This window comes from Hyperolius riggenbachi, chromosome 3 (assembly GCF_040937935.1).
Source record: "Hyperolius riggenbachi isolate aHypRig1 chromosome 3, aHypRig1.pri, whole genome shotgun sequence".
Classification (NCBI taxonomy): domain Eukaryota; kingdom Metazoa; phylum Chordata; class Amphibia; order Anura; family Hyperoliidae; genus Hyperolius; species Hyperolius riggenbachi.
Window position 1 is genome coordinate 300,342,863 of NC_090648.1, and position 18,624 is coordinate 300,361,486.

General features: G+C 42.2%; 1 protein-coding gene across 1 annotated transcript in view; it reads right to left on the minus strand.

The window, feature by feature from the left end:
• The window catches only part of SCAF11 (SR-related CTD associated factor 11), a 135,252-nt gene that overhangs the window by 82,164 nt on the left and 34,464 nt on the right, over window positions 1–18,624 (minus strand). Inside the window, exons 3-6 of the mRNA XM_068276591.1 lie at window positions 16,479–16,633; window positions 10,964–11,041; window positions 5,774–5,865; window positions 1,331–1,383 (exon numbers count right to left, since the gene is read on the minus strand). Of these exons, the coding sequence (XP_068132692.1) occupies window positions 1,331–1,383; window positions 5,774–5,865; window positions 10,964–11,041; window positions 16,479–16,633 (378 nt within the window). The remainder of the gene's footprint in view (window positions 1–1,330; window positions 1,384–5,773; window positions 5,866–10,963; window positions 11,042–16,478; window positions 16,634–18,624) is intronic.

The following is an 18,624-nucleotide window of genomic DNA, read 5'->3' on the forward strand; positions in this document are numbered from 1 at the left end:
AGTTCAAAAGGATCTACGTATTGGCAGCAAGAAAAAAGTCCCTAGTGCTCCGGTTTTTGTTGGATGCGGTTGCAGCTGCTTTTTTGAAGGCCTTGGTGTGCGTCGGTGGTGGGTCCACACACGGCCAGATCTCAATGGGTGGCGGATGCGAATTGCATAGGCTTATGCTGGGCGATCGCTGTAAGCAATAACCCTGAGATGGCTGGTGGAATATACAATTGTTTTGTGTAGTAGTGCTCACTCCTGCTCAGCCAGAAGTTTTAATGGTTTTTATTAGTGTGATCAGGTGCCTTCCCACTTTTAGTATTTTGTACCAATAAAGATATATGATGCACATGTAGGACCAATTTTTTCTTGTTGTTTGAAGTATCTAATTTAGGTTGGTCCTCCTTGGTATACAAGTAGTGCAATAATTCAAGAAATCTGCTCGCAATACTTTACATTTTGAATATAGACAAGTTACTTGTTATATTAAGTTTTTCATCTCGGATCCGCTTTAAAGTGGACCTGAACGCAGAACTCCTCTCTGCTCAAAAAGATACAAAACAGCATAATAACCTTTAAACAAAAAAACATGCATTTGTTACAGCTGATACAAATCCTAAAATACATTTGCACAGTTTCTACTTCCTGTATGGAAGTTGACATATTGTTTAAAGCCTGTGCTTTCAAATGGGCTTATCTGCTTTTTGGTCATAGGCAGTCACGTGACACAGGGTAGGATCAAATTACAACTTGTGAGTAGACTCAAATGAGGGAGATTTAAACAGGCTAAACTCTCTAATCACATTCAGGGTGTATTTCTCTGTTTTCCTTCTGTCTTGTGCAAGAGTTGTCCCCTTTAAAGGAGCCCTTGTTTTTTCTCTTCAATGGATGGTAACGTTAAGAATTTGGTGCCCTCTAGAATCCCAATTTTATGGTTTTTAGATCACAATAAAATAAATTATTATTAAACCTGGCTATTGACCTTCAGGCTACGTTCACATCATGAAACGCAGATGGCCGTGCGTTTGGAAGGCAACGCGTATGAACGCACGCCATCTGCGTTTCTATGCATTGCGGGGCTGATCCCATTCACTGGAAGTGAATGGGTCAGCCGGGCGTTTTGGTAAAAAATGCTTGCAGCAGTGTGAACATCAGACAGTGCAGTCTATGCACTTTCTGATGCCCTGCATGTCACCCTCCTGCACGTGTTGCCAAAATCCGGACGGCAAAGCATAGTGTGAACGGGGCCTCAGAAAGAAATCCGAGCACAAAATAAGTAATCATAGATGAATGAAGGAACAATAAAATTCTCACATCGTTGAACACAATAGATCAATAAACATACCTTTTGTTGGGCAATTATCGGTATTTTCACTTGTCTCTTTCTTGACATCCACTCTGTTAAAATACATACAATTGAACATGTTTTATTGTGGTAACATATACAGAGGCCAGAAAACTTCAAGAGACTTGCTAAAGGTCAGTTAATAAGGTTTTTCCAAGATGGAAGTCATTGGAGGACAAGCGATTCTGCAAACTTGGGTCAGATACTTAATTACAGACGGCCCTGAATCAATAAAAGCAAACAGGAGGTGACCCAAAAGAAAACATTTCATCTCCCCCTGCTCCTTTAGCAGTGCACTTCTGCTCCCTATGGCTATTTGGCCTCTGGAGTACCACCAATACTAAGAGAGGTAATTTGGATACAAGATGACAGTGCCTAGTACTCAAGTGATCTACTGAAGAGAGTTGAGATGTAATCAGGCAATACTTGAATCCCCAATAAAGCATGATGCACACACACTGTAGAACTGGTGTATTACAGTCTCCAGAGAAATCTGTGGGCACCATTATAGGACTCCTATTTACTCAGTGCTCAGCAGAACAATCTGAAAACAGCGAGAGAAGAAAAGTTCTTCAGGTATTTACAATGAATCGGACATATCACCAGCTTTCTGAAGAGGGCATGCTGAAAGAAAGACAACAACCTGGAGGAGCTTGTGCAGGTTTTTTTTTTGATAACTGCATAATACTGCACATCAGTATGACTCTAGTGCAGTAAACCATAGCAACACGAGTGCTACTGCACTGTATAGCAATATTTCACTAAAATAGTCTTCTCTGCGAGCAGTTACCTTAATATGTGTTTGGAGATACTTCGTTCAAGTGAACTTTACGAAAAAAACAAAATACTACAATTGCACAACAACCTTTCTAACTTTTCCGCAAACCTTAAAGAGACTCCGTAACAAAAATTGCATCCTGTTTTTTATCATCCTACAAGTTCTAAAAGCTATTCTAATGTGTTCTGGCTTACTGCAGCACTTTGTACTATCACAGTCTCTGTAATAAATTAATGTATCTTTCCCCTGTCAGACTTGTCAGCCTGTGTCTGGAAGGCTGCCAAGTTCTTCAGTGTTGTGGTTCTGCTATGAACTCCCCCTTCCAGGCCCCTCTATGCACACTGCCTGTGTGTTATTTAGATTAGAGCAGCTTCTCTCTTCTCTCTTACAAGCTGGATAAATCGTCCTCTGAGCTGGCTGGGCTTTCACATACTGAGGAATTACAGACAAGGGCAAAGCTGTTTGCAGGAAGAAACGAGCAGCCTGAAACTTCAGTGCATGAGAGATGCAGGGGGAAAGAAACACACAAATGAGCTCTTGAGATACAAAAGGAAGCGTGTATACAGCCTGCATGTGTATGGATGTATTTTCTATGTGTGGACATACTGTACATCAACCTACTTCCTGTTTTGGTGGCCATTTTGTTTGTTTATAAACAAACTTTTTAAAACTGTTTTTAACCACTTTTAATGCGGTGAGGAGCGGCGAAATTGTGACAGAGGGTAATAGGAGATGTCCCCTAACGCACTGGTATGTTTACTTTTGTGCGATTTTAACAATACAGATTCTCTTTAAAGAGTAACTGTCAGGCTGCAAAAGCTAATTTAAACCTATTCTCCTGTGTTAAACAGTTTAGAAGGAAGCCAAAAAGGCAATACTGAAGTTAAAAATCTCTTACTGTGATGTGTGCCGAACAGCAAGGCTGTTCTTCCCAAGCTCTGTAAGGAGGACGGCAGGACGCATAACAGATACTGCAAAGCATTCTGGGGCTGCTTCTCCCCAGTGCACTACCTTGGGTCATCCCCTTCATTTCCCTAAGGCTGCTTTCACAGTGAGATGTTACAGGCTCATGTTACAGCAGCCTAAACTCACAGCACTGAAAAATCACAGGGCACATGTTCCTATTGTTCCTAGCCACATGGCTAATTAATATTCACTGCACAGTAGTGTTGTGCATTAGGGTCTTTTTTGTGAGTCGAATCATCAGGAAGCAGGGAGTATATGACATCTCAATTGGCTTTATAGGAGACAGACAAACATGGAACCTGCCATGAGCTGTCAGGAGTATCATTCTCTGCAAATCCTATATAAAAATTCTGTGAAATCCAAACGTGGACAGTGAAATGCATATATAATGTAAGTACAGCCAATATTTAGCTACTGATATATGTGTTTTTTTTCTCTGAGACCCTATACCTAACAGCTCCTCTTTAACAGAATTAAACACTTTTCTACTGTATATTTCACTTCACTCTTACTGTCTTTCCTCTACTTCTTTTGAGATAAAGGTTGGCTCTGTTCTCACTTGAGCGGATGTAAAATGGGCACAGTAGCTCCATTCATTGTGCATACATTCTGCGTCATACAAAGCAATAGCACCTCATCGGTCCTGCTGCCTATCAGTCCCTCTCTGTACCCAGCCTGGAGGCCGGCAGGAGCATGGGACTCTCCATGGGCTGCATTAAACCAATTCTCTCTGGCAGAAGGGAGAATTTTCATTGGTCCACCATAAACCAATGATAATTCTTCCTGGTGCTGAGGATTGCAATTGGTCTTTTGCAGCCCATTGGAGATCCCCATGCTTCTTTCCTGTATACAGGGAGAGAGCAGCAGTGGGAGGTATAGGCTGGGGCAGAAGCATTATCCCCATAGGCTACGTGGGGGAACGCATCCACCTGCCTGGGATTCTCGAAAACTGCACAGAAGTGTGGTCCGCTTACTGAAACAGATCCCACAATATACATATTTGAAGTTTGTAGTAACAGTCATCCTATACTATTGATATCTGGAAGACTGAACATGTGTAATCTTTCTCCTGTAATTTCTGTACAGCTAACTGTATTAACAGCTACTGTTGTATTACCTTTTGTTTCTTTAAAACCGAAAAATGTAAATACAAAAGATATCTATGGCCTTCAAGACCTGAGCCAAGGTGCCCACTAGTGATCTCATTTTTTGGTCCAGTCTTAATAGGCCTCGTTCACATCAGGGCCGTTTCTGTGCGCTTTCCACAGCGCACTGCCCTGTGCGATCAGCAAGGTATTCATTTTCCCATGTAACTAAATGTAGCTGGTTCATATCTATGCGCTGCGCTGAGCAGCGTTACAGAAACGTAGTGTTGCATGCATTTCTGTGCACTGAGCTGGAAAGCGCACAGCAATGCAAGTGAATGGGTCCGCTTTTTTAGCGCATAGAAGCGCGTACAAGCGCATAGAAGCGCATGCGTTTTTTACCCCTAATTGGAGAAAAAAATACATTTACATACAAAAACAAAGTTTTATTGACAACTGCTGCTGCTACAGTAAGCAAAACGTGCTTTAAAGAAGCGCAGCGCAACGCATAGAAACGCGGACTAAAGTGCGCACAAGCGCATGCGTTTTTTACCCTGCGCTTTAACACGTTTTTCAGCGTAGCAGATGTGAACGAGGCCTAAGGCTATGTTTCCACTTGTGCGTTGTGTCAGTTTTTTTGCTCAGAAAATTCGCATCGATTTTAATTTTTTAATGTTAGTCAATGCAGCCGTTTCCACTCTATACGAATTTTTGTACGCGTGAAAAAAAATCTGAGGTCCTGCATCATATTTTCGGACATCGCGTAAGATTCGCGTACAGTGCTTTGTATAGGCAATGCGAATTTTCGCGTTATTTGCGTGAACATTCGCATTAGATCCATGGGTACAGGAAGTTGTCAGCAGTCATGACTAAGCTGTTACGAGGCAGAATATGTATATTTAACTAATGCGAATTTTCGCTTACGAGAATTCGCATAAAAATGCGTACAAATTTAAATGCGAATTTTCACCAATCAGAAAAATCTTATACGATTTTTTGCAGGCGAAAATGTAACGCTACAGTGGAAACGTAGCCTTACCATTCCTATGTGATATAAGAGACTGACTACAGTATCCATTCAATATATTCACTCAGTTTACTCTGCTACTACGTAGATTTAGTAAGACTAGGACAAAAACAAAATATTGGATCATTAGTGGCCACCATTAGTTAGGTTCTAAATAATTAAAACACATAGGCAGGCTAGGCAGTTGGAACAAAGTGTGTGCTACAAAATAAATTTGTGCTTAAATATCAAATACAGGTCCATAGCATTACTAGGAATGCAGACATCAAACCAACAAGCGTTGATTTATGACTAACTGCACATGGTTTACTGCAAGCTTTCCACGCATTACGTTTCTTCTTCAGGCATTATACAGAACTAGATCAGAACCAGAATCAACGTTTGTTGGTCTGATGTCTGCATTTCTGCTCCTCTACTAACACCAGACCACACTTCACTAGCATTACTAGGGAGCTACAATCCTCCATCTCATCCAGATTTAATATACCGTACTTAATCTATGCTACCATCAATTGAAGAAGCCTTCCCCTACATTCCAAATTGGTCAAAGGCACCGTCATTTTCCAGGAACACTTAATTTTACATACCTAAAATGGATCTTGCTTTTTATGCAGCACCACTGGCAAAGGTTGCAACTGCAGCACACGTTCTCTCTCGGACTCCTTGCCACCACATTGATCTTTAATAATTAAAGCAGAGAACTATCAGTTTTAGCACATAACAGAAAAAAAAAACCAGACAAAAAAAAAAAAAAAAACCACAATATTGAGGCAAACAGTTTAGGGAAAGTCAATGAAATGCAAATAATTGTGGATGTAAAAAATATGCAAATGACTAAATTGAGGAGCATTAGACTGCACATTTTTATGCAAAGGTATACAGCTTGAAAATTATCCAACCACCAGGTATTATTCGCATCTTAACTATCCCTGGCCTGGATACATATAGCTAGTTAATGTAGCAGCAAATATCTCGCCACCCAAACTGGACTTGTTTAACCACTTCACCACTGAGGGGTTTTACCCCCTGACCACCAGAGCAATTTTCACCTTTCAGCCTTCCTTCCATTCATTCGTCTATAACTTTATTATTACTTATCCCAATGAAATGAACTATATCTTGTTTTTTCGCCACCAATTAGGCTTTCTTTAGGTAGGACAGTATGCCAAGAATTATTTTATTCTAAATGTGTTTTAATGGGGAAATAGGAAAAAATGTGGGAAAAAATTATTTTTCAGTTTTCGGCCATTATAGTTTTTAAATAAAGCATGCTACTGTAATTAAAACCCATGAAATGTATTAACCCATTTGTCCCGGTTATAAAACCATTTAAATTATGTCCCTATCTCAATGTTTGGCGACAATATTTTATTTGGAAATAAAGGTGCATTTTTTTTCAGTTTTGCATCCATCCCTAATTACAAGCCCGCAGTTTATAAAGTAACAGTGTTATACCCTCTTGACATAAATATTTAAAAAGTTCAGTCCCTAAGCTAACTATTTATGTTTTTTTTTTTTAATTGTATTTTTTTTTTTTTAATTACAAAAAAAAAAAATAATTGGGGAGTGTGGGAGGTAATGAGTTAATTTATTGTGTAAATGTAATGTTTGAATATGTAAAATGCTTTTAGGGTGTAGTTTACCATTTGGCCACAAGACGGCCACAGAGTGTTTGTTTACATGCGACCTGTAAGCGTCCGGAAGGACGCTTACAGGAAGCAGTAGGAGGCTGGGAGACTCACAATGATCTCGCTGTTTCTGAAAGAAGCAGCAGATCATTGCGGGGGCTAGATCAACGAACGGGAATGGATTTTCCCGTTCACTGATCTCCGGGCGAGCGGGCGGCGGCGTGCACGAGCGGCGGGTGCGCACACACGAGCGGCGGGAGCGCGGACAGCGGCGGTAGCGCGGAAGGTACGGATTTCTCCGTCCCTGGTTTTTTAGGGGGGAAAAAAGGGGCGGAGAAATTCGTACCGCTGGGGGTAAAGTGGTTAAACTCAGGATTTCACAAAACACAAAAACAGTGTAAACTGGTATAAAGTGGGTGAAAATAATCTGTTATAAATATAGCCCGTTAGAGTCATAACTCAAACCATACATTTACATTAAAAATGCTAATTTTATTAGTGCTACATTCTGTAAAGTCAACAAGGACACAATGGTTTACTATAGATTGTATGGCAAAAGAACATGCCACAGACATTGGTCCAGTCAGGGGGCCATACACCACCTATGCTTGTGGATTAAATTTTTTCCTTGGATCACCAGGTAATCTATAGGAGAATGGACACTGAGAAATTCCCCTCTGCCCTCAGGCCCCTTTCACACTGGTGCATTTTCAGTGCATTGTGTTACCCATTTTTAACGCAGGGTGACACTAAAGCAATGAAAAACCATGGGACATTTCAGATCGGATGCAGTGAGATGCACCAGAAGCACCCAATATGACTTATGGCACAGCATCTGGAGCAATGCACACTCACCAGAAGTCATGCAAGTCAAATGGTGCCACAAATATTTTAAACTTTTTCACCTTACAGTTGAAGTGCGCATGCACAGATGCCAATTTAATCTGGCTGTGCGATGAAAAAAATAGCTTGCAATACATATTCCTGCCACAGGAAGTGAGCAGTAGAGAGCCTCGCTTAAGGTTTTGCTTCCAACAATTACATTAACACTCACTAACGCAGGTACCTACGAAGCTAGTTTTTAGCAGTGCGATGCGACCATCCGATCGCACAGCAATGAAACCGCTGACTGCCGACGTGGTTCTGGCCTCACTATAACCCCCCTGCTTCAGACACTAAGCTTCAGTGCACAAGCAGTAAATGTATCAGTGCTGCGCAATATGCTGGCGCTTTATAAATACAATAAATAATAATAATAATAATAATAATAACAATAATAATAATAATAATAATGATGTAGTTGTGAGACAAGAGAAGATAAAAGTACACAGACTGTTTCTTAAAGGGACTCAGAGTACCTCTAATGGGCATGCCTTTAAGACTCCGCCCAGTACCGCAAAGTACTTAAAGAGAACCTGTACTGAGTAAAAATATTTAAAATAAACACATGAGGTAACTTCAAATGAACATTACATAGTTACCTTGCCATCAGTTCCTCTCAGAAGCTCACCATTTTCTTCTGACAATAATCCCTTCCAGTTCTGACAACATTTTGTCAGATCTGAAATATATCGGTTGCTGTCAGTAAAATATCAGTTGCTGTCAGTTATAGCGGAGAGGAAAACTGATGTCCCAGGTAATGTCCATGTTTCCCTATGGCTCAAGTGGGCGATGTTACAGTTTAACTGTGTGCTGACCAGAAAGCTGTTATGGGGTAACGGCCATTTTCAAAATGGAGGACGGAAAATTCCCTTGATCACAGTGAACAAACAGGACGCGGGACAGGAGAAAGACACTGAGGAGTAGACTACATGGAAGGCAAGTATGACTTGTGTATAAGTTTTTTGACTTTTAATTTCAGTTCAGGTTTTCTTTAAAGATGCATAGCTTTCTGAAGCTTGTGCTCTCCTCTTTAATTTGCTGCCTGAATAGTCTCCGTTCTACGCCATAGTTTTTGTTCGCTTTCAATTTAAAAATCACGGAAGTCGTCTGGCTTAAAGAGAACCCGAGGTGTGGTTCTCAACAAAATCCCCCTACAGAGGCTGGCTCTGCCCATCGAGCCCAGCCTCTGTTGCTAATCGGATCCCCCCTAAATCCCCCCTGCGCTCAGCCAGACCCCATAAATCTCAGCCGCGCTGCCGACACGCAGCGTGTCAGCAGCGGCTGTGTTTAGCTTCCTAACGTCAGTCTCCGCTCTCCCCCGCCTCCTGTATCGCTCCGGTCCCGCCCACGTCCCTTCCCTCCACGCTGTTTGGAGGGAAGGGACGCGGGCGTGGACCGGAGCTCTGCAGGAGGCGGGGGGAGCGCCGAGACTGACGTTCGGAAGGTAAACACAGCCGCACAGCACAACTGTGATTTATGGGGTCTGGCTGAGTGCAGGGGGGGATTTAGGGGGGATGTGATTAGCAAAAGAGGCTGGGCTCTATAGGCAGAGCCAGCCTCTGTAGGGGGATTTTGTTGTGAGAACCCCGCCTCGGGTTCTCTTTAAAGGCATGCCCATGAGAGGTCTGTACATCCATACCTCTGCCTGGCATATTCATGCGCACTGATCCATCAAAATGGTGTATTCTGTGTAGTGGAAGTGTAATCTGTACTCGTGATAAACTCTATACCTCAGGCATTGCTGATCATGCTCATTATTAAAGTGGACTGCACATGGCAAGGAAAACATAACCGAAATGCACCCTGTATGTATTTTAAGAGTTTAGTCTGTGTAATTACCCCTCATTTGGGTCTAATCACTAGTTGTAATGTGATCCTTCCCCTGTGTCACATGACTGGCTTTGGCAGATAAGCCCATTTGAAAGCACAGGCTATAACCCATTCAGGTTCCGTCGTTTTCACGTGAGAAATGTTCACCTCCCATTCATTAGCCTATAACTATCACTACTTATCACAATGCACTGATCTATATCTTGTTTTTTCTGCCACCAATTAGGCTTTCTTTGGGGGATACATTTTGCTAAGAGCCACTTTACTGTAAATGCATTTTAACAGGAAGAATAAGAAAAAAATGGAAAAATTCATTATTTCTCAGTTTTCAGCCATAGTTTTAAAATAATGCATGCCTCCATAATTAAAACTCACGTATTGTATATGCCCATATGTCCCGGTTATTACACCGTTAAAATTATGTCCCTATCACAATGTATGGCGACAATATTTTATTTGGAAATAAAAGGTGCATTTTCTCCATTTTGCATCTATCACTATTTACAAGTTTAAAATAAAAAAAAATAGAAATATTTCATCTTTACATTGATATTTAAAAAGTTTAGACACTTAGGTAAATATTTACATGGTTTTTTTTTTTCATTGTAATGGTTTTTTTTTTTATACTAAAAATTTTATTAGGGTACTTTTGGGAGGGTGGGAGGTAAACAATAGATTTATAATGTAAATGTGTGTTAATTCTGTTTTTTTTTTTCAGGTGTAGTATTACTTTTTGGCCACAAGATGGCGGCCATGAGTTTGTTTACATGACGTCACTCTAAGCGTAGCACGCGCTTAGAGTGACGCATCAGGAAGAAGACGGCCAGAAAAAGCTCAGCTTCCGAGAGAAGCTGTCGCTTTTTCAGCGGGGGAGAGGAATCAATGATCGGGCTCCGTAGCCCGATACATTGATTCCTTGGCTACCGAATCCGCGGCCGGGAGTGCGCGTGCACGCGCACGATCGGCCGCGGGGGCGCGCGGTAGCGCGCATGGTTCCTGGACGTAGAAACTACGTCCAGGAACCAAAATAGGTTAACCAATATGTCTGCTTCCATGAATCGGGAAGTAGAAACTGTGCAGATTTATTTTAGGATTTGTATCAGCTGTAACAAATACGTTTTTAGTTTAAAGGTTATTATGCTGTTGGGTATCTTTTAGAGCAGAGAGCAGTTCTGATTTCAGGTCCGCTTTAAACCTGTGCAGAGAAGTTGCTCCCCCTACCTAAGGTGGCAGGGTCGTAGACAAAATCAGAGTAGCCAATAAACAAAACAAAAACAAAAAAAACACTTCCAACACCTTCATTTTTTATTTTTTATATTTGTTGGCATTAGAACTGGCTCCCAAAAAAGTTCAATGAACCCCAATATTAGACAGACTGGCTCGTGAATGACATTTTACTTTTTCCAACCTTGTATTAAGAGTAACCAGGAAGCTTACCTTTGTGCACCCACCGTCAGGATTTAGTTTATATATGGTTTTAAAAGGTTTGCGGTCAACAGGACAAGAAGTAGATGTCTGAAAAAAACCAAAAAAAAAATGTATGAAACTACAAAGTTAAAGTGGATCCGAGATGAACTTTTACTTATTGCATAATTGTGTTCTTTCCTATTGTTTATAGGGCATTCCTCAAACCAAATACTTTTTTTGTTTTCATACTCTAATTCCATATAAACTAAACAAGCCATGCCCACAGGTTTTCAGAGAGCCAAGGCACTTTAAGACAGTAGCAAGGGCTCATGGGAGCTCAGTCTGGGCAGGAGGGGGGGTAGGTATTACTAGCCACGGATCGCCGGCATCTGATAGGCTGAAGCCTATCTGAGGCGGTGCAGGGCGGATTTCCGTCCTGCGCAGCCCATAATGAAGAGGGGAGGGAAGGAGGCAGAGGGAGGAATAGCGCTGCAGGGGGGAGGGGGGCTTTGAGGAGCCCCCTCCCTCTAGGCACAGCAGCGCGAAGTCTGATCGCCCTGCCTGATATCTGATCTGTGCTGCGGGCTGAAGAGCCCACAGCACAGATCAGCCAAACCACCCAAAATCCGGAAGTGGTTAAATAATCATTCTATTAAAGCTGTTTGCAGCTAGATTTGCTGGTTAAACTATCTAAACTTTAGATAAGATATATAGACAAGTTACTTGTTATAGTTCGTTTTTCATCTCGGATCCGCTTTAACTATGCAGTATACCAACGTGATATATGTTAACAACAATAGTGACTCAAAACAAGATGCAAATGTCTAACAACCAAAGTACGAGAAAAAAAAAATAAAGTTCTGTAATTGGCAATTACATTAACAAATTGTTAACATTATGGCCAGTTTCCGCTTCATCCAGGCTGAGCACCTCCAAGCATAGTGGTCAATCACTGGTTGTATGTTAAGTGGCATCACCATCAATACTAATATATTAACCCTCCTGGCGGTCTAATAAATTCCGCCAGGAGGCAGCGCAGCATTTTTTTTTTTTCTTGTAAATCATGTAGCGAGCGTCGTGACGTCATTGGGAGTCCCGATCCACCCCTCAGCGCTGCCTGGCACTGATTGGCCAGGCAGCGCACTGGGTCGGGTGGGGGCGCGATGCGGCGGATAGCGGCGGTCGAGCGCGGGGCGGTGGTGATCGGTGTGCTGAAGCAGCTAGCAAAGTGCTACCTGCGTGCAGCAAAAAAAAAAAAAAATTTAAGCAAATCGGCCCAGCAGAGCCTGAGAAAACCACCTGCGCGGCTTACCCCGAACGTTACCGCCAGGAAGGTTAAGATATTGAAACCCAGTTACCCATCCCAGCGGGTAGTTTGAACTAAAGTTCAATTTATGGTGTCCATTGGATAAAGCAGGGACTTGTCCCAATTAATAGCGATCCTCGAATACACCCCAAACTCATTAACTACCTAAAGACAGCCTAACACCAATTGGTCGTGATCAAGGCAGCAGCCCCAGGACTGCCTAACGCCAATTGGCATTAAGTCCTGGGGCAGGAATTTACAGGAGCTCTAACTCGCCGATGCGCGCGCATCTCCACATGAATAACGGAGCTCTGCAATCAGCCTCCCAGCTGCGATCTTTTATAGCCATACAGTGCTGCGATCTATGGCAGAGCTGTACTGGGCACAGCCGTGTGACATGGCTGTCCCCCTAGGAGACATGACAGTGTCATCGGCTATCATAGGATGAAGCCTATGACAGCCGATCACACTGTTTGGCTGGCGGGGGGAGGGATGGGGAATAAAATAAAAAAAACAGGGAAATTAAAAAAAAAAAATATTTGTATAAAAAAAAAAAATAAACATTGGGGGAGCGATCAAACCCCACCAACAAAGAGCTCTGTTGGTGGGAAGGGGAAGGAAATCACTTGTGTGCTGAGTTATGCAGCCCTGCAGTGAGGCCTTAAAGGGAACCTGAAGTGAGTAAAATTTAAAATAAACACATGACCAAGCTGCAAATGAATATTACATACTTACCTCACCGTCAGTTCCTCTCAGCTCACCATTTTCTTCTTACAGTGATCCCTTCCAGATCTGACAATATTTTGTCAGAACTGAAATATACCAGTTGCAGTCAGTTATATATCAGCAGCTGTCAGTAACAACTGAATGGGCAAGGTAATGTGCACGTTTCCCTATGGCTCAAGTGGGTGGTATTACAGTTTAACAGTATGCTGACCAGGAAGCTGTTATGGGGTAATAGCCATTTTTAAAATGGAAGACTGAGAAGTCCATTGATCACAGTGGAGAAATGGTATGCAGGAGAGGAGAAAAAGGATTGAGTAGCAGACTACACAGGAGGCAAGTATGACCTGCATATGGTTATTTTGACTTTTCAGTTCAGGTTCTCTTTAAAGCTGCAGTGGCCCATTTTTGTAAAAAAAATGGCCTGGTCTTTAGGGGGGGGGGGGGGGGGGTTAAGCCCATGGTCCTCAAGTGGTTAAAGGATCGCTATTGCAAAGAAAGTAGGCAGTTAAAATCTGACAGAACCAACAGGTTTTGGGCCAGTCCATCTCCTCATGGGGGATTTCTCAGGGTTTTCTTTATTTTCAGCAACATTTCCTGAACAGCAGTTGCAAAGTCTGACAAAATAGTGTGCCAGTGATTAGGGAGGCTAGCTGGTATCTTACCATTTTGGCAGTTAAACTGCTGTTCAGGAAATGCTGTTGAAAATAAAGAAAATACTGAGAATACCCCATGAAGAAATGGACTGGTCCAAAACCTGCCGATTCTGTCAGATTTTAACTGCCTACTTTTTTCGCGACAGTGGTCCTTTAAGGATCCGCAATGCAGCAGTCAAAGAAGGACTATCATCAATGAAAAGTAGCAAATTGGTGTAGAACGCCATTTTTTTCCAACAAATCTCCCTACCTTAATTCTCACAATCTGCAGATTCTCCGATTCTAGTCGCGGCCGGCTCTAGTGAGTGCAAACAGGAAAAGGGGGAGGGGGGGGGCATTCCTGCTAGGTTCTCCAAGGAGCCAGAAATATCATTACAGTAGTTCTTATTTAAGCCACTGGTTATGAATACTGGAGCTTAACCCAGGAAAGAAATTTTTCCCTCATATCAAACCGCCCTCAGAACATCTCAGAGATACAGCCACTCCATTGAATAAAATGCTTTCTCAGTAGCTAGTGTGGTGATGGTTCCGGTTACAACATTACAGTGGAGGAAATAAATATTTGACCCCCTCACTGATTTTGTAAGTTTGTCCAATGACAAAGAAATGAAAAGTCTCAGAACAGTATCATTTCAATGGTAGGTTTCTTTTAACAGTGGCAGATAGCACATCAAAAGGAAAATCGAAAAAATAACCTTAAATAAAAGATAGCAACTGATTTGCATTTCATTGAGTGAAATAAGTTTTTGAACCCTCTAACAATAAAAGACTTAATACTTAGTGGAAAAACCCTTGTTTGCAAGCACAGAGGTCAAACGTTTCTTGTAATTGATGACCAAGTTTGCACACATTTTAGGAGGAATGTTGGTCCACTCCTCTTTGCAGATCATCTATAAATCCCTAAGGTTTCGAGGCTGCCTCTGTGCAACTCTGAGCTTGAGCTCCCTCCATAGGTTTTCTATTGGATTAAGGTCCGGAGACTGATTAGGCCACTCCATGACCTTAATGTGCTTCTTCTTGAGCCACTCCTTTGTTGCCTTTGCTGTATGTTTTGGGTCATTGTCGTGCTGGAACACCCATCCACGACCCATTTTCAGTTTCCTAGCAGAGGGAAGGAGGTTGTCGTTCAGGATTTCACGATACATTGCTCCGTCCATTTTCCCGTTAATGCGATTAAGTTGTCCTGTGCCCTTAGCAGAAGATCACCCCCAAAGCAAAATGTTTCCACCCCCATGCTTGACGGTGGGGACAGTGTTTTGGGGGTCATAGGCAGCATTTTTCTTCCTCCAAACACAGCGAGTTGAGTTAATGCCAAAGAGCTCTATTTTGGTCTCATCAGACCACATCACCTTCTCCCAGTAACTCACAGAATCATTCAGGTGTTCATTGGCAAACTTCAGACGGGCCAGCACATGTGCCTTCTTGAGCAGGGGGACCTTGCGAGCCCTGCAGGATTTTAATCCATTGCGGTGTAATGTGTTTCCAATGGTTTTCTTGGTGACTGTGGTCCCTGCTAATTTGAGGTCATTCACTAACTCCTCCCGTGTAGTTCTAGGATGCTTTTTCACCTTTCTCAGAACCATTGACACCCCACGAGGTGAGATCTTGCGTGGAGCCCCAGAGCGAGGTCGATTGATGGTCATTTTGTGCTCCTTCCATTTTCGAACAATCGCACCAACAGTTGTCACCTTCTCTCCCAGCTTCTTGCTAATGGTTTTGTAGCCCATTCCAGCCGTGTGCAGGTCTACAATTTTGTCTCTGACATCCTTGGACAGCTCTTTGGTCTTTCCCATGTTGGAGAGTTTGGAGTCTGCTTGATTGATTGATTCTGTGGACAGGTGTCTTTTATACAGGTGACTAGTTAAGACAGGTGTCCTTAATGAGGGTGACTAATTGAGTAGAAGTGTCTAACCACTCTGTGGGAGCCAGAACTCTTAATGGTTGGTAGGGGTTCAAAAACTTATTTCACTCAATGAAATGCAAATCAGTTGCTATCTTTTATTTAAGGTTATTTTTTCGATTTTCCTTTTGATGTGCTATCTGCCACTGTTAAAATAAACCTACCATTGAAATGATACTGTTCTGAGACTTCATTTCTTTGTCATTGGACAAACTTACAAAATCAGTGAGGGGGTCAAATAATTATTTCCTCCATTGTATGTGCAATCAGCAAGGTAGTATACAAGCACCTTCGGTTTACATCTGTCCCTCTGCTTTGCCTGGCATAAACCTGTTCTTGTCAGGATGGATGAGAGCCTAAATGACCCAGGTCAGTCTCCTGGCCGACACCTTGGCAAGAATTTTTATGTCAACATTTAGAAGGAAAATCGGCCAGTAGGAAGCACAAAACTTGGAGTCTTATTTTTTTTTTTTTTCTTTAAGGAATTACAACTTATAAGAGCCTCTTTAATGGAATCTGGGCGTATACGTTCCAAAAGCATATAGTAAAATTATTTTAGGTTGGAACCATAAGCTAATATTTGAAAAGTATGCAAATTAGGAAGCACTCCTGACTTGCGCGAAAATGTTTTTTATCTTAACCAAAATAGGCTGTACTTGTGGATGTCTTCCATACAGGATAAACTTTAATAATGTCGAGAAACGCTAATCTATAAAACATAAGTGAACCCACTCTCAAACTACCATAAGCAAGGCCCACACAATTTTACCAGTACCAAGGCTGGGGGAGTAAGCCCACATTACACTAATACTGGAACCGGTGTTCCGAAGTTAACACAGACCTATGTGAATCAGGCCCAATCACTTTTAAGTGGACCTGGGAATTAGAGTAGTTCACAGCAGAGGTTATACCATGCAGTGAAACATTTACATTCATTTTACCCTAATGAATAATACTTACTTCAGACCATTTAAGAATACAGGATAAACAGAAGGCATGACAGCAATATTCTGGAAAGCCAACTTCTGCAGGGAGGCTGTTCAAACAGATCGGACAACTTTCAGATAGACTTAATGCTACAGGTCCAGAACATCTGTCATCATTACTTTCCTCACCTGTAAAATGCAAGAGAAAAAAAAAAAAAAGTGTATACATTAAATTCGCATACATGGTCGTCATGGCCGAGAACAGTGTAGTGCTTACAGGGCTTAACATACACCTGAATTGAGAGCGATATGGAGGCTGCCATATTTATTTCCTTTTAAACAATACCAGTTGCTGGCTGTACTGCTGATAATCTTCCTCTCTTAAGGTGGCCATACATCTAGCGATGTATGGGCAGATTCGACCAAGAGACAAATCTCTCTCTTATCGAATCTGAGGAGAGCCCATACATTACAGGCCGATTACCGATCAATTTCATGCTGAAATCGATCCGGAATCGGCCTTGTGCGCCACATCTGTAGCTGTGCCCCCCTAATGTAAATGTTCTCCGGTGCCCAGTGTAAAGTGTATACATTACCTGTCGCACCCTCTGCTTGTCTCCTGCTGGTTTCTGGGATTCCTCCTGCATACACGTGCCCCACATGGTTTCCTAGTAAGGGCACACGTGTGATGTGACACACGCACACCCTTACTAGGAAACCACGTGGGATATGCATGTATGGAGAGGAGAATGCGCCCGGAGCAGAAGGGGACAAGCGGAGGCCACGTACAGAATGTATACTTTACACGGGGCACATTTACATTAGGGGGATAATTTGATTAGAATAATCGAATCGGATGGTCGATCGCCCATAGCTACATAGTTATTATGGTTGAAAAAAGACATACGTCCATCGAGTTCAACCAGTACAAAGTACAACTCCAGCCTGCTCCCTCATATATCCCTGTTGATCCAGAGGAAGGCGAAAAAACCCTTACAAGGCATGGTCCAATTAGCCCCAAAAGGGAAAAAATCCTTCCTGACTCCAGATGGCAATCAGATAAAATCCCTGGATCAACATCATTAGGCATTACCTAGTAATTGTAGCCATGGATGTCTTCCAACGCAAGGAAAGCATCTAAGCCCCCTTTAAATGCAGGTATAGAGTTTGCCATAACGACTTCCTGTGGCAATGCATTCCACATCTTAATCACTCTTACTGTAAAGAACCCTTTCCTAAATAAATGGCTAAAACGTTTTTCCTCCATGCGCAGATCATGTCCTCTAGTCCTTTGAGAAGGCCTAGGGACAAAAAGCTCATCCGCCAAGCTATTATATTGCCCTCTGATGTATTTATACATGTTAATTAGATCTCCTCTAAGGCGTCTTTTCTCTAGACTAAATAAACCCAGTTTATCTAACCTTTCTTGGTAAGTGAGACCTTCCATCCCACGTATCAATTTTGTTGCTCGTCTCTGCACCTGCTCTAAAACTGCAATATCTTTTTTGTAATGTGGTGTCCAGAACTGAATTCCATATTCCAGATGTGGCCTTAGTAGAGAGTTAAACAGGGGCAATATTATGCTAGCATCTCGAGTTTTTATTTCCCTTTTAATGCATCCCAAAATTTTGTTAGCTTTAGCTGCAGCGGCTTGGCATTGAGTACGATTATTTAGCTTGTTGTTGATGTCCCCAACTGTATCCCATTTTGTATGGTGCTAGACCATTGGTACGACCAAAATGCATGACTTTACATTTTTCAACATTGAATTTTATCTGCCATTTATGTGCCTATATAGCCATCCTATCCAGATCCTGTTGCAATATGACACTATCTTCCTGAGAGTTGAGGATTCTGCACAATTTTGTATCATCTGCAAAAATTGCAACATTGCTCACTACTGCATCTACTAGGTCATTAATAAATTGAAGAGCACTGGACCCAGTACAGACCCCTGTGGGACCCCACTGCTAACAGTCTCCCATTTTGAGTACGATCCATTGACCACAACTCTTTGTTTTCTGTCCATTAGCCAGTTCCCTATCCAAGCACACAGACTCTTCCCCAGTCCTTGCATCCTCATCTTTTGCACCAGACTTTTGTGGGGAACAGTGTCGAAGGCCTTTGCAAAGTCCAAGTATATCACATCTACAGCATTCCCAATATCCATATTAGCATTC